The 13,783-nt window shown below is 43.0% G+C and overlaps 1 protein-coding gene across 1 annotated transcript in view; it reads right to left on the bottom strand.

The window, feature by feature from the left end:
- The window catches only part of LOC123997442 (mitofusin-1-like), a 29,869-nt gene extending 16,609 nt beyond the window's left edge, over positions 1-13,260 (bottom strand). The window contains 6 exon segments of the mRNA XM_046301688.1: positions 2,302-2,410; positions 7,530-7,654; positions 8,545-8,707; positions 11,868-12,003; positions 12,107-12,243; positions 13,084-13,260. Of these exon segments, the coding sequence (XP_046157644.1) occupies positions 2,302-2,410; positions 7,530-7,654; positions 8,545-8,707; positions 11,868-12,003; positions 12,107-12,227 (654 nt within the window). The 5' untranslated portion in view covers positions 12,228-12,243; positions 13,084-13,260.
- Between the last annotated feature and the right edge of the window lie 523 nt (positions 13,261-13,783).

Below are 13,783 nucleotides of genomic sequence, written 5' to 3'. Positions count from 1 at the left end.
TTCTAGTTGTTTCGAAGAACAATTGTGCTAATTTGTTGCTTCATAGAACAGAGTGCATTAGGAAAGTATTAAAACCCCTCGATTTTTTTACACATTGTTACGTTACAGCCTTATTCTAAAATGTTTTAAATTACATTTTTTACTCATTAATATACACAATACCCCATAATGGCAAAGCGAAAACAGGGTTTTAGAAATTATTGCAAATGTATAAAATAAATATTTACATAAGTATTCAGACCTTTTGCTATGAGACTATAAGCCCAGGTGCTTCCTGTTTCCATTGATCATCTTTGAGATGTTTCTACAACTTGATTGGAGTGCATTTGTGGTAAATTCAATTGATTGGTCATGATTTGGAAAGGAACACATCTGTCAATATAAGGTCCCACAGTTGACAATACATGTCAGAGCAAAAACCAAGTCATGAGGTCGAAGGAATAGTCTGAAGAGCTTCGAGACAGGATTATGTCAAGACACAGATCTGGGGAAGAACATCAAAACATTTTTGCAGCATTGAATGTCCCCAAGAACACAGTGGTCTCCACCATTCTTAAATAGGAGAAGTTTGTAAACACTTCGATCCTTCCTCGAGCTGGCCGCCCAGCAAAACTGAGCAATCGGGGGAGAAGGGCCTTGGTCAGGGAGGTGACCAAGAACCGATAATGACTCTGACAGAGCTCTAGAGTTCCTCTGTGGAGATGGGAGAACCTTCCAGAAGGACAACCATCTTTGCAGCACTTCACCAATCAGGCCTGTATGGTAGTGTCCAAACAGAAGTCACTCCTCAGTAAAAAGGCACATGACAGCCCGCTTGGAGTTTGGCAAAAGGCACCTTAAGGACTCAGACCATACATAAGAAACAAGATTCTCTGGTCTGATGAAACCAAGATTGAACACTTTGGCCTGAATGACAAGCTTCACATCTGGAGGAAACCTGGCACCATCTCTTACGGTGAACAAATGTGTAAAGTACTTAAGTAAAAATACTTTTAAAGTACCACATAAGTAGTTTGTTGGGGTTTACTACTTAAATTTTTGACAATTTACTTTTACTCCGCTACATTCCTAAAATAAATAATATACTTTTTATTCCATACACATCCCTTACACCCAGAAGTACTCATTACATTTTGAATGCTTAGCAGGACAGGAACATTTTCAAATTCACACATTTATCAAGAGAACATCCCTGGTCATCCCTACTGCCTCTGATCTGGTGGACTCATTAAACACAAATACTTTGTTTGTAATTTATGTATGAGTGTTAGAGTGTGCCCATGGATATCATTATATTACAAAAAGAAGAAAATTGTGCTGTCTGGTTTGCTTAATATAAGAAATGTGAAATGATTTATATACTTTTACTTTGATACTTAAGAACAATTTTAATTTTGCACGCCCAATCTTTCCATTTTTGATTTGTTAAAAAAGTTTGAAATATCCAATAAATGTCGTTCCACTTCATGATTGTGTCCCACTTGTTGTTGATTCTTCACAAAAATAATACAGTTTTATATCTTTTATGTTTGAAGCCTGAAATGTGGCAAAAGGTCGCAAAGTTCAAGGGGGCCGAATACTTTCGCAAGGCACTGTATATTTTTGAAATTACACTTACTTTTGATACTTAAGATATACTTAAATACTTTTAGACTTTTTCTCAAGTAGTATTTTACTGGGCGACTCACTTTTACTTGAGTCATAAGGTATCTTTACTTTTTCTCAAATATGACAATAGGGTACTTTTTCTACCACTGATGGTGAAGCATGGTGGTGGCAGCATCATGTTGCGGGGATGTTTTTCAGGGGCAGGGACTGGGAGACTAGTCAGGATCGAGAGAAAGATGAACGGAGCAAAGTAGAGAGATCCTTAAACCTGCTCCAGAACGCTCAGGACCTCAAACTGGGGCAAAGGTTCACCTTCCAACAGGACAAAGACCCTAAGCACAAAGCCAAGCATTATCGCTTTACTTGTTACCTCAATTACCTCGACTAACTTGTGCCCCCTCACATCAACACTGTACCCCCTGTATATAGTCTCGCTATTGTTATTTTATTGTTGCTCTATCATTATTTGTTATTCTCTATTTCCTTATTTATAATTTTATTTATTGTTTACTTCAGTTTATTTAGTAAATACTTTAACACTCTAATAACTGCATTGTTGGTTAAGGGCTTGTAAGTAAGCATTTCACTGTAAATTCTACACCTGTTGTATTCGGCACATGTAAGAAATACAATGTGTGATTGGTCAGATCTGTCTCGGTACCACCTGGAGGATCAGCTTGTGAGCACTCTTACCGTGTTCATGAGGGTTGATTCGGAGTTTGCCACCAGCACGAAGACGTCGGCGTCCAGGCAGAAATTGTCAATCCAGCTGTCCAGCTGTGTCGTGACATCTGTCCCAGGGCTAAAGAAGATGGCGGATAGGGTTAGAAGGTCAAGGTCATAACTTCGCCTAGTAATACAGTTTAGTCAACCTCTGCTTATTGATGGTCAATCCTTCCCATGGGACTTGGGACACCGGTGGATGACGGCTAGTCTAGTTAGGCTATTTAACAATACTTCAGATCATACCGTATGGCATAGCTACAATTGCAATCGTCATATACAGGGACACAGGAAAGCAAAACAGATTCACGCAGGTTCACTTCTTCAGGCTTTTATCGCTGTTCAGTTGATAGGTGATCCCCATACACAGCGCATCAGTGTTTATTTGAATAAAAAAATATATACAATAGTGTATATGTAGCTATAAAGCCATATCTAGCTATAGTAAGACCAAGGATCAGTCACTTTAACTATACATTCATGTACATACTACCTCAATTGTGCCGACCAACCAGTGCTCCCGCACATTGGCTAACCGGGCTATCTGCATCGTGTCCCGCCACCCGCCAACCCCCCTTTTACGCCACTGCTACTCTCTGTTCATCATATATGCAGTCACTTTAACCATATCTACATGTACATACTACCTCAATCAGCCTGACTAACCGGTGTCTGTGTGTAGCCTTGCTACTTTTATAGCCTGTCTTTTTACTGTAGTTTTATTTATTTACTTATATAATGTTCACCTAATACCCTTTTTGCACTGAAAGCATTTCCTGTAAGTAAGCATTTCACGGTAATGTCTACAGCTGTTGTATTCGGCACACGTGACAAATAAACTTTGATTTGCTCTGATCGTGGACTAAAGGAAATGGGGGAGGTGAGCACGCCCCCATCCACATCGTTGGGGGCTAAAGTGGAATGGGTCTTGAGATTCAAGTTCTTTGGTGTCCAAATGACTAATTACTTAAAATGGTCCACACATACGGAAACAGTCGTGAAGAAGCCACGACAGCAGCCATTCCCCCCCCAGGTTTAAAAGATTTGGCATGGGCCCTCAAATCTACAGTTGCACCATTGAAAGCATTTTGACTGACTGCATCACTGCTTGGTATGGCAACAGCCCTCAATCATATGGCACTACAGTGGGGGATGCAGACAGCCTAGTACATCACTGGGGCTGAGCTCCCTGCCATCCAGTGTCATTGGCACTGACTCGGTATACACTGAATATACCAAAAATTAGGAACACCTTAATATCGAGTTGCACAGGCCCATTTTTGCCCTCAAAACAACCTCAATTCATTGGGGTATGGACACTACAAGGTGTCGAAAGCATTCCACAGAGATACTGGCCCATGTTGACTCCAATGCTTCCCACAGTTGTGTCAAGTAGGCTGGATGTCATTTTGGTGAAGGACCAACAGGAAACTGTTGAGCGTGAAGAACCCAGAAGCACTGCAGTTGACACAAACCCACCATCATACCCTGTTCAAAGACACTTAAATATTTTGTCTTGCCCACTCACCCTCTAAAAAGGCACACTTAGACAATCCGTCACAATTGTCTCAAGGCTTAAAAATCCTCCTTTAACTGGTCTACACTGATTGAAGTGGCTTTAACAAGTGGCACCAATACAAATTACATTTAGCTGTGTTTTTGTAGCAACGGTGATGGTAGTTTGCAAAACAAATAACTACTGGATAGATGCAAATAATCATGATATCCTTTTGCCAGGTAAGCACAGCCTACTTTGTAGTTAACATACGCTCCACACCGCGTGGCCGCTGCCACCCTAATCTGGTGGTCCCAGCGCGCACGACCCACGTGGAGTTCCAGGTCTCCGGTAGCCTCTGGAACTGCCGATCTGCAGCCAACAAGGCAGAGTTCATCTCAGCCTATGCCTCCCTCCAGTCCCTCGACTTCTTGGCACTGACAGAAACATGGATCACCACAGATAACACTGCTACTCCTACTGCACTCTCTTCGTCCGCCCACGTGTTCTCGCACACCCCGAGAGCTTCTGGTCAGCGGGGTGGTGGCATAGGGATCCTTATCTCTCCCATGTGGTCATTCTCTCTTTCTCCCCTTACCCATCTGTCTATCGCCTCCTTTGAATTTCATGCTGTCACAGTTACCAGCCCTTTCAAGCTTAACATCCTTATCATTTATCGCCCTCCAGGTCCCCTCTGAGAGTTCATCAATGAGCTTGATGCCTTGATAAGCTCCTTTCCTGAGGACGGCTCACCTCTCACAGTTCTGGGCGACTTTAACCTCCCCACGTCTACCTTTGACTCATTCCTCTCTGCCTCCTTCTTTCCACTCCTCTCCTCTTTTGACCTCACCCTCTCACCTTCCCCCTACTCACAAGGCAGGCAATACGCTCGACCTCATCTTTACTAGATGCTGTTCTTCCACTAACCTCATTGCAACTCCCCTCCAAGTCTCCGACCACTACCTTGTATCCTTTTCCCTCTCGCTCTCATCCAACACTTCCCACACTGCCCCTACTCGGATGGTATCGCGCCGTCCCAACCTTCGCTCTCTCTCCCCCGCTACTCTCTCCTCTTCCATCCTATCATCTCTTCCCTCTGCTCAAACCTTCTCCAACCTATCTCCTGATTCTGCCTCCTCAACCCTCCTCTCCTCCCTTTCTGCATCCTTTGACTCTCTATGTCCCCTATCTTCCAGGCCGGCTCGGTCCTCCCTCCCGCTCCGTGGCTTGACGACTCAATGCGAGCTCACAGAACAGGGCTCCGGAAGGCCGAGCGGAAATGGAGGAAAACTCGCCTCCCTGCGGACCTGGCATCCTTTCACTCCCTCCTCTCTACATTTTCCTCCTCTGTCTCTGCTGCTAAAGCCACTTTCTACCACTCTAAATTCCAAGCATCTGCCTCTAACCCTAGGAAGCTCTTTGCCACATTCTCCTCCCTCCTGAATCCTCCCCCCCTCCCCCCTCCTCCCTCTCTGCAGATGACTTCGTCAACCATTTTGAAAAGAAGATCGACGACATCCGATCCTCGTTTGCTAAGTCAAACAACACCGCTGGTTCTGCTCACACTGCCCTACCCTGTGCTCTGACCTCTTTCTCCCCTCTCTCTCCAGATGAAATCTCGCGTCTTGTGACGGCCGGCCGCCCAACAACCTGCCCGCTCGACCCTATCCCCTCCTCTCTTCTCCAGACCATTTCCGGAGACCTTCTCCCTTACCTCACCTCGCTCATCAACTTATCCCTGACCGCTGGCTACGTCCCTTCCGTCTTCAAGAGAGCGAGAGTTGCACCCCTTCTGAAAAAACCTACACTCGATCCCTCCGATGTCAACAACTACAGACCAGTATCCCTTCTTTCTTTTCTCTCCAAAACTCTTGAACGTGCCGTCCTTGGTCAGCTCTCCCGCTATCTCTCTCAGAATGACCTTCTTGATCCAAATCAGTCAGGTTTCAAGACTAGTCATTCAACTGAGACTGCTCTTCTCTGTATCACGGAGGCGCTCCGCACCGCTAAAGCTAACTCTCTCTCCTCTGCTCTCATCCTTCTAGACCTATCGGCTGCCTTCGATACTGTGAACCATCAGATCCTCCTCTCCACCCTCTCCGAGTTGGGCATCTCCGGCGCGGCCCACGCTTGGATTGCGTCCTACCTGACAGGTCGCTCCTACCAGGTGGCGTGGCGAGAATCTGTCTCCTCACCACGCGCTCTCACCACTGGTGTCCCCCAGGGCTCTGTTCTAGGCCCTCTCCTATTCTCGCTATACACCAAGTCACTTGGCTCTGTCATAACCTCACATGGTCTCTCCTATCATTGCTATGCAGACGACACACAATTAATCTTCTCCTTTCCCCCTTCTGATGACCAGGTGGCGAATCGCATCTCTGCATGTCTGGCAGACATATCAGTGTGGATGACGGATCACCACCTCAAGCTGAACTTCGGCAAGACGGAGCTGCTCTTCCTCCCGGGGAAGGACTGCCCGTTCCATGATCTCGCCATCACGGTTGACAACTCCATTGTGTCCTCCTCCCAGAGCGCTAAGAACCTTGGCGTGATCCTGGACAACAAACTGTCGTTCTCAACTAACATCAAGGCGGTGGCCCGTTCCTGTAGGTTCATGCTCTACAACATCCGCAGAGTACGACCCTGCCTCACACAGGAAGCGGCGCAGGTCCTAATCCAGGCACTTGTCATCTCCCGTCTGGATTACTGCAACTCGCTGTTGGCTGGGCTCCCTGCCTGTGCCATTAAACCCCTACAACTCATCCAGAACGCCGCAGCCCGTCTAGTGTTCAACCTTCCCAAGTTCTCTCACGTCACCCCGCTCCTCCGCTCTCTCCACTGGCTTCCAGTTGAAGCTCGTATCCGCTACAAGACCATGGTGCTTGCCTACGGAGCTGTGAGGGGAACGGCACCTCAGTACCTCCAGGCTCTGATCAGGCCCTACACCCAAATAAGGGCACTGCGTTCATCCACCTCTGGCCTGCTCGCCTCCCTACCACTGAGGAAGTACAGTTCCCGCTCAGCTCAGTCAAAACTGTTCGCTGCTCTGGCTCCCCAATGGTGGAACAAACTCCCTCACGACGCCAGGACAGCGGAGTCAATCACCACCTTCCGGAGACACCTGAAACCCCACCTCTTTAAGGAATACCTAGGATAGGATAAAGTAATCCTTCTCCCCCCCTTAAAATATTTAGATGCACTATTGTAAAGTGGTTGTTCCACTGGATGTCATAAGGTGAATGCACCAATTTGTAAGTCGCTCTGGATAAGAGCGTCTGCTAAATGACTTAAATGTAATGTAAATGTAACATTTAATTGAGAAGGTTTTTGGGAAAGCCTTGCCATCTATCAGAGGATTTTTCATTAGCATCATCACTAATGTGGTAGAGACGCGCACAGCACATACACAGACAGGGGGAATTCTCGTTACCTCTTCATAAAGTTGCAGGAAATACCAATCACTTATGCATTCTGTTCATGTCTTAACATAAACTTGGAAAAATTCATGAATTTCCAATACATTTAGTTTATTCCCTACTAAGTTCAATACATTTTTAAACAATGTTGAATTACATTTTAAATGTCTGGTTTCTGTGATTCCGTCCGTGCTCTCCACATTGTGGATTTTATAGGGCCCTACTCTTAGGACCAGCGGTGTAAATGGAGGTCAAGTGGGGTCATTGGCAGCATTCCGTTGCCGTACCTGTCTACGAGAACCAGATCGTCTCTGAGCAGGGCACACTTGGTCTTGGGCCAAAATACTCGGACCAGGCAGCCTGCGTCCAGACTCTCGTCCATGTGCAGAGCGTGACCCAGCTGGTTCACAGTCTAGAACGAGAGAAGTCGTCACAGTATCATTTACTGGATTTCAATCAATCTCAAACTTTGCTTGCCTTACAATTTGTATGTAATGTATAATGGCAGAATCAAATATAGACGTTTTTATTCCTCAAAACAACCAGAGTAGAGATCTTAAATTAAAAAAAAAATATTTTTTAAACATACTGCACGTGAAGGTGAGGCATCTCTTTCCTTTAAAAAAAATACTGTTTGATAACGCTAAGGCTCTGTTCCCCCGGATGCAGATATGAAAACAATTAATGTGTTTGAGTGTTTACAATCAACTGAAGGAAAAGTATCTGCTGATTTTTTTTCCTTTTTACAAAGGTTCTAATGGTCTCTACAGCATTTTCCAATAGACAGTGCATTATATCATGGATAATAGGTTGAGGCTGAGGGTAGCTCTAGCTTAGATCTCTTCCATACGGGGTTCAAGCATGTCCATTCTTTAATGCCTTCCTTCTACCTATATTTGTCCTGTGTAAACACAGGCTTTTGTTAGGGTGTTGAAATACATCGTTTTAAAAATATTTTTCCAATGGAGTAGAAAGTTACGACTTCAAGTGTGCACTACCACTCGATATTTTTATAAATATCCTTTATTTAATGTTTACCTGTGATTGTCGTGATTGCTATAACCTTATCTAGACTAAAGTTGTTTAATGATTAATTGCTTAGTCAGAAATCAAAACGTGACAGTGAGGGTACACTTTATGAGCGGTAAAACGAGTTAATCATCTTCAAGTATCTCAATCAGGTAGCCCAATTCCAACCTCACTGAGGATGTATTGCCTAGTATATGAGTGGTAATAAGAGCTAGCCTAATCTTCCATGCATCTAGGCCTAAGCCAATATATCCACATCTCCGGTGAACTTACCTTGATGCTCTTCTCCTCCTCGGAGCCCTCGGTCTTGAGGTAGGCGTGGTCTGCGTCCGTTCCCTCCACACTCAGGAAGCAGTTGGTGGTGTGACCCATGCCACTGGGCAGCACCCGGTCCCTCAGCATGGCATTGACCACTGTACTCTTCCCATTACTCGTCCTAGGCACAGACGATCATGTAAGAGGAAGTCTAACTACCTTGCTTTTACCTCATACATACAATCTCAAATAATTTTAAATAAAATAATTGGTTACTTTTATTATTATTTTATTAGTTTTTTTTTCAAACTGCTTTGTTGGTTAAGGTGCTTGTAAGTAAGCATTTCAGTGTAAGGTGAAGATTACCACACCTGTTGTATTCGGCGCATGTGACAAATAAGATTAGATTTGAAATCATTATTACAGAAATGTTGGCCAGATGTGATTTACTGGATTATGAATAGGCAATCATGTCATGATGAATCTTGTCAAATAGCTAGTTTGTGGTAGTGCATCCCACAAAAAAATAGCGCACCTTGCGGTAATACCGTATAACCTGGTATGAAAATCTGGATACCGCCCATCCCTAAAGTCAGTGCCGGTTCTTGCCATTCTGCCTCCATAGGCAAGACCAAAAAATGAAACCCCTCGCAAAATTAGAATAGTCCCAGTAAGCAAAATGACGTTGAAAAGTCGTCGAAAATACTTATTTTCCAGACGTTGAAGAGGTTCAATTTAGGCTCTGAATGAAAGTTGAAAAGGTATTTTCCGTGTGTTTAAAATACATATTTTCTAGAATGTTGAAAAGGCATATTTTCCTGAATTTGAAAATTAGTTCTTTTTAAGAAGTTGAAAAATACATATTTTCCAGAAGTTGAAATCAGGGTCACTTTCGGTACTGAAAGAAAGTTGAAAATAAGTAATTTATAGACGTCTATGTTTGGGCCAAATTAAGGCTGGCCCAGACCGGATTTTTTTTTGAACAAAACATAGACATCAAAGATGGACCGGACCAAAAATCTATGTCCGTGGATGCGGAATCAAGGTCGGTGCGGAACTGCACCCAAAAAATAAAAAATAAAAAAGGCATCTGTCCGTGCTTACTGAGGTGTAGCCTACCATGTCCGACATGCAATGGAATTTTGTGGTAAACCCATAATTTGTAAAACAGGCCATTGCATTGGCTTTATTAGTCCTGATTCTTGTGACTAATCAAGTTGGCTATTTAAGCACTGAACAAGCCTATTTGCACAGCGGGAAATGCGAAAGTATTTTTTAATTAATTTTTTTACAAATTTGAAACCCTTGATCATGACAATGAGGTGAAACTCCTGAACAACAGTTGTGATTGTCCATTTCACTTTGACCTGTCCTGTTTTTAGGATATGTTGCTTTGTTAACATGACAACTCATTTTTGGGGGGGGATTGAGCGCCATTTAGGTTAGACTACTTGATCGGAGAAACCAGCATGATGTAAAGTGTCCGTGTCATTACATTGCCATTCATTTTATCTCCAGCCTGTATGCTACAGAAAAGACCACATACTCTTTCTACCATTTCCTATATCTGCTACATGATTGTCATTTTTGACTGAACGTTGGTGGAGTGCTGCAGAGATGAGTCTCTCCAACAGCACCCAGGAGAGGCATACTGGGAATGGACAAGCAAAATATTTTGTGCCCCTGCCTTTGACAAAGTTGGCACCTCTTATCAGAGCGCTCACCTAAAAAGCCCTTATGCCACTAGATGAAAGAAATTGTCATGGTTTTTGTTCAGAATTGTGAGGTTTTATGTGTTGTTGGAGGTACGTCTTAGTCAGTTTAGCTCAGAAAATGCCGCCCTCGTCAATCTGCCAAATCCTGCCTAATGAGCGGACCGGCCGTGCCCAAAATATGCTTCAATAAACCAGCAATAAAAAGGAAACTGAGTCGCACGTCACATTTTCTTTATTATCCTCAATTAGCAATGCTGAAAGCGTGGGAAATAAGCATCTACTACAGCACAATACCGTGCTTTGTATCCATGGTGTAATGAGAATAATCTAAACGGATTAATAAAAGCAAAACTCAATATCATGATGCATTGATCTCTTAACTGCAGCTGTCTGTTATCTACCCATATTTATGTTTTAGTCTCTAAGCTGTGTACTACAGATTTGACAAACAGATCATTTTGCTTCAAGTTTAAATTGTCCAGAAAAAAATCTGTGTCAATTTACAATGGGGAATAATGGTTCGATTACGTATGTATGACCGCTAAGGCAGGGCAATTAAGTTACATCTACCACAACCCTTTACAGACATAGAACGCAGCTACAGTAAAATGTTGATTGCGACAATTGATAACCTTTCAGACTATTTTAAAAAAAGTGCTGCATCATGTTCAGACAGTAGAATTCTCCTCCAGCGTAAAGTAATCCTTTTCATGACAACAATAAACGTTGCTGACTGATGTGCTGCTGTGTTGTTTTTTAATGCAGTTTTTTATGGCATGATAGCTAGATGTGTTTTATTTCTACTAAATGTTTTGGTAAATCACAGTATTTAACTGTTTTGGGGAGGTAGAGGTCTGCGAGCAGCAGCTTACAATTATTTGATTGACAGTTCTGGTTGCCTATTGATGGACTTTAGTCCTGCTTCAGAAGCGACATTCCTTTACAGATAAGTAAAATGTCTGTTAATATCACCAGAGGTTTCGTGTCCGCATTTAACAAACTGTAGTGTAGCCTACCTTGACAAACACACCGTTTCCGAGGCCCTTTCAAGCAGCCACATTCCATTATGTCTGAAAAGCGTAATTGATACAGGCTACCAGTAGCCTACTGTAATTTTATGAGGCAAAAATGAAGTAGGCTACCCTGTGCTCACAAGACTGACCCGAAGACATCGGTGCCATGAATAGGCTAGGATATTCTACACACAACAGACTAAAGATTGAACACACAATTGCATCCTTAGCAGGCAGGCCAGCAAGAGGGAGAGAGGCAGAAGAAGGCAGAAACGCACTCATATTTTGGTCATCTGCATCTCACAATGCCTCGTCTTGCACGCTTTCCAAATTCACCAAGTAGCCTAAAGTTCGCCTCTTCCTCTCTGGTTTTACTTGAATTACACAACTTCCCCAGGCCTTTATATCCTTTCGGCTATAACACAAAAAATAATATGTTTTGTGATAACTGAATTGTGATTTTAATTATCTGGGGAATAAAACAAAAACTTTTTAATGTTTTTTTACTTAAAGTTAAGGATCTGAACTTCGCTTAAAATGTTCACACCCTTACTGTGTACACTAACCTCAAACTAAGCACATGCAAAACAGCATCCGAACTACACTCATTTACCTGCCAAAGAAGGCCACCTTCATGTGTCTGCGTGCAAGCACATCTTTGATAGTTTGCAGTTTGCCAGCATACGCCTGAATCTCCTCCTGTTGGTCACGACTTGCAATGTTCTCCAAGGCTTCATTCTGACACGTTTCTGACAATCACACAAGGAAAAGTGAAAAGAGAACAGTGTATTAATTAGCCTACTTTGGAATTCAAAATGTTGCCAACATACCTGATTTACTATACACACTCACCTTCTACAAATGCTGAGCCTTCCTTCACATACTCCAGCAGTTGCTCAAACACATCACCGATCTTCTTTTTGGCCACTACAAAGCGTTTGAGTGGAGAGAAGTTCCCCTGAGCTGAATCCATGCTTCAGCTTTCTGACCTTGGGGAAAGCATGCCAATTACAAAAGGTGGAATGTGTGTCATACTTTGTGCACTATCAAGTGGCACCACATATCAAGCTATACAATAGGGACATGTCTGTTGCATGACATATGCAATAGCCCTAGTGTGTGCCTTAACCAGGACAAATGCTAGAAAGAACATATTGTCATTACTTTCATACAGGAACACAGCTTGCTAAGTGAAATGTAGACCACGACAACAACTTCAAAATAGATACAAAAATTCAAATGTAAACCTTCATGAGTCGTATACATGTGACTATTCATTGCATGTACGTGGAGAAAACTTGCTTGCGTCCCCAGAAATATTTGCAACTAGTGTTGTGTTATGAAAGCTAATAGACCGAAGTATGAAACAGTTGGCTAGCTACTGTACTTGTCTGGCTAGCAAATATATATATATTTAAACACTGCGGTTGGCTACAAAACATCTCATCAGTAGACAACATTACCAGCTAGTTAAAGCACGAGTAAGTTAATCGTACACCGGCAAGACAGATATTGTATGACATGTCAACAAACATATTTAGCTGAAACTGGCTAGCCAACGTTAGTTAGCTACTATATACTAGTTGCACCGTTAGCTAACTAGCTAGCAAGTACGTAGCGGAAACAAAATACACAAGAGTGACATTTCTACATAAACTGTTATTTGTTATATCACATTACTAGCGAACTAGCAAATTCGTGTATTATTGAAATGCATCGGTTTTGTAACGCGTGTCGTGGCATGGTCTCGTGTCAGGTATCTACTGTAACGTAGCTATAGTTAGCTACTTTCATGTATAATGATGTTAGTCCATTGAATTTTCCCTTACCACAACTTCAAGCGAGATGACCAAAGTTACCTTTTCATACCACAGACAGGGGTAAATCCTCTAAACCGAAAATGAATGGTCAATATTTGGTCAAGTTTCTAAGGTCGCCAGCTAACCTTTCATTTGTTATTCGTGTCTCAGACAGCAGCAGCTCCTCGCAGCCAGGGAAAAGGGGCGGGGCTATAGATCAACGCGTTGATGTGTGACCAATCAACGGCTAATAAAATGTTGACAACCCCTTAGTGTACCCTCTTCCAGGGTTGCCAGGTCAGAACAACATTTCTAGCCCAATGACCAACAAAAAAAAACCTGTCCAACCATTAACTACTGGTGTTGACCCTAGCACTCAATAATTCAATAGGATACTTCATAATTATCAACATTCCAAGTTTAGGAGTCAGAACTCATCACCGTGGTATATGGTCTGATATATATATAAAATGCTCATCTAGAGGCGGCGCTCCTAGTGGCCTCATTTCTACCAGTATGTTACATGTGCAACCAGAGGGAAAAAAAACAAAGCTCCCCTTGCCCTCTATTTGGAAAATCTGACAATAACTCTATCCTCATGATTCCTGCTTACAAATAAAAACTAAAGCAGGAAGCACCAGTGACTCGCTCAATACAGAAGTGGTCAGATGACGCAGATGCTAAGCTACAGGACTGTTTTGCTAGCACAGTCTGGAATATGTTCCGGGAT

This window comes from Oncorhynchus gorbuscha, linkage group LG15 (genome assembly GCF_021184085.1).
Source record: "Oncorhynchus gorbuscha isolate QuinsamMale2020 ecotype Even-year linkage group LG15, OgorEven_v1.0, whole genome shotgun sequence".
Taxonomy (NCBI): domain Eukaryota; kingdom Metazoa; phylum Chordata; class Actinopteri; order Salmoniformes; family Salmonidae; genus Oncorhynchus; species Oncorhynchus gorbuscha.
This window is presented reverse-complemented; position numbering and strand designations above follow the sequence as displayed.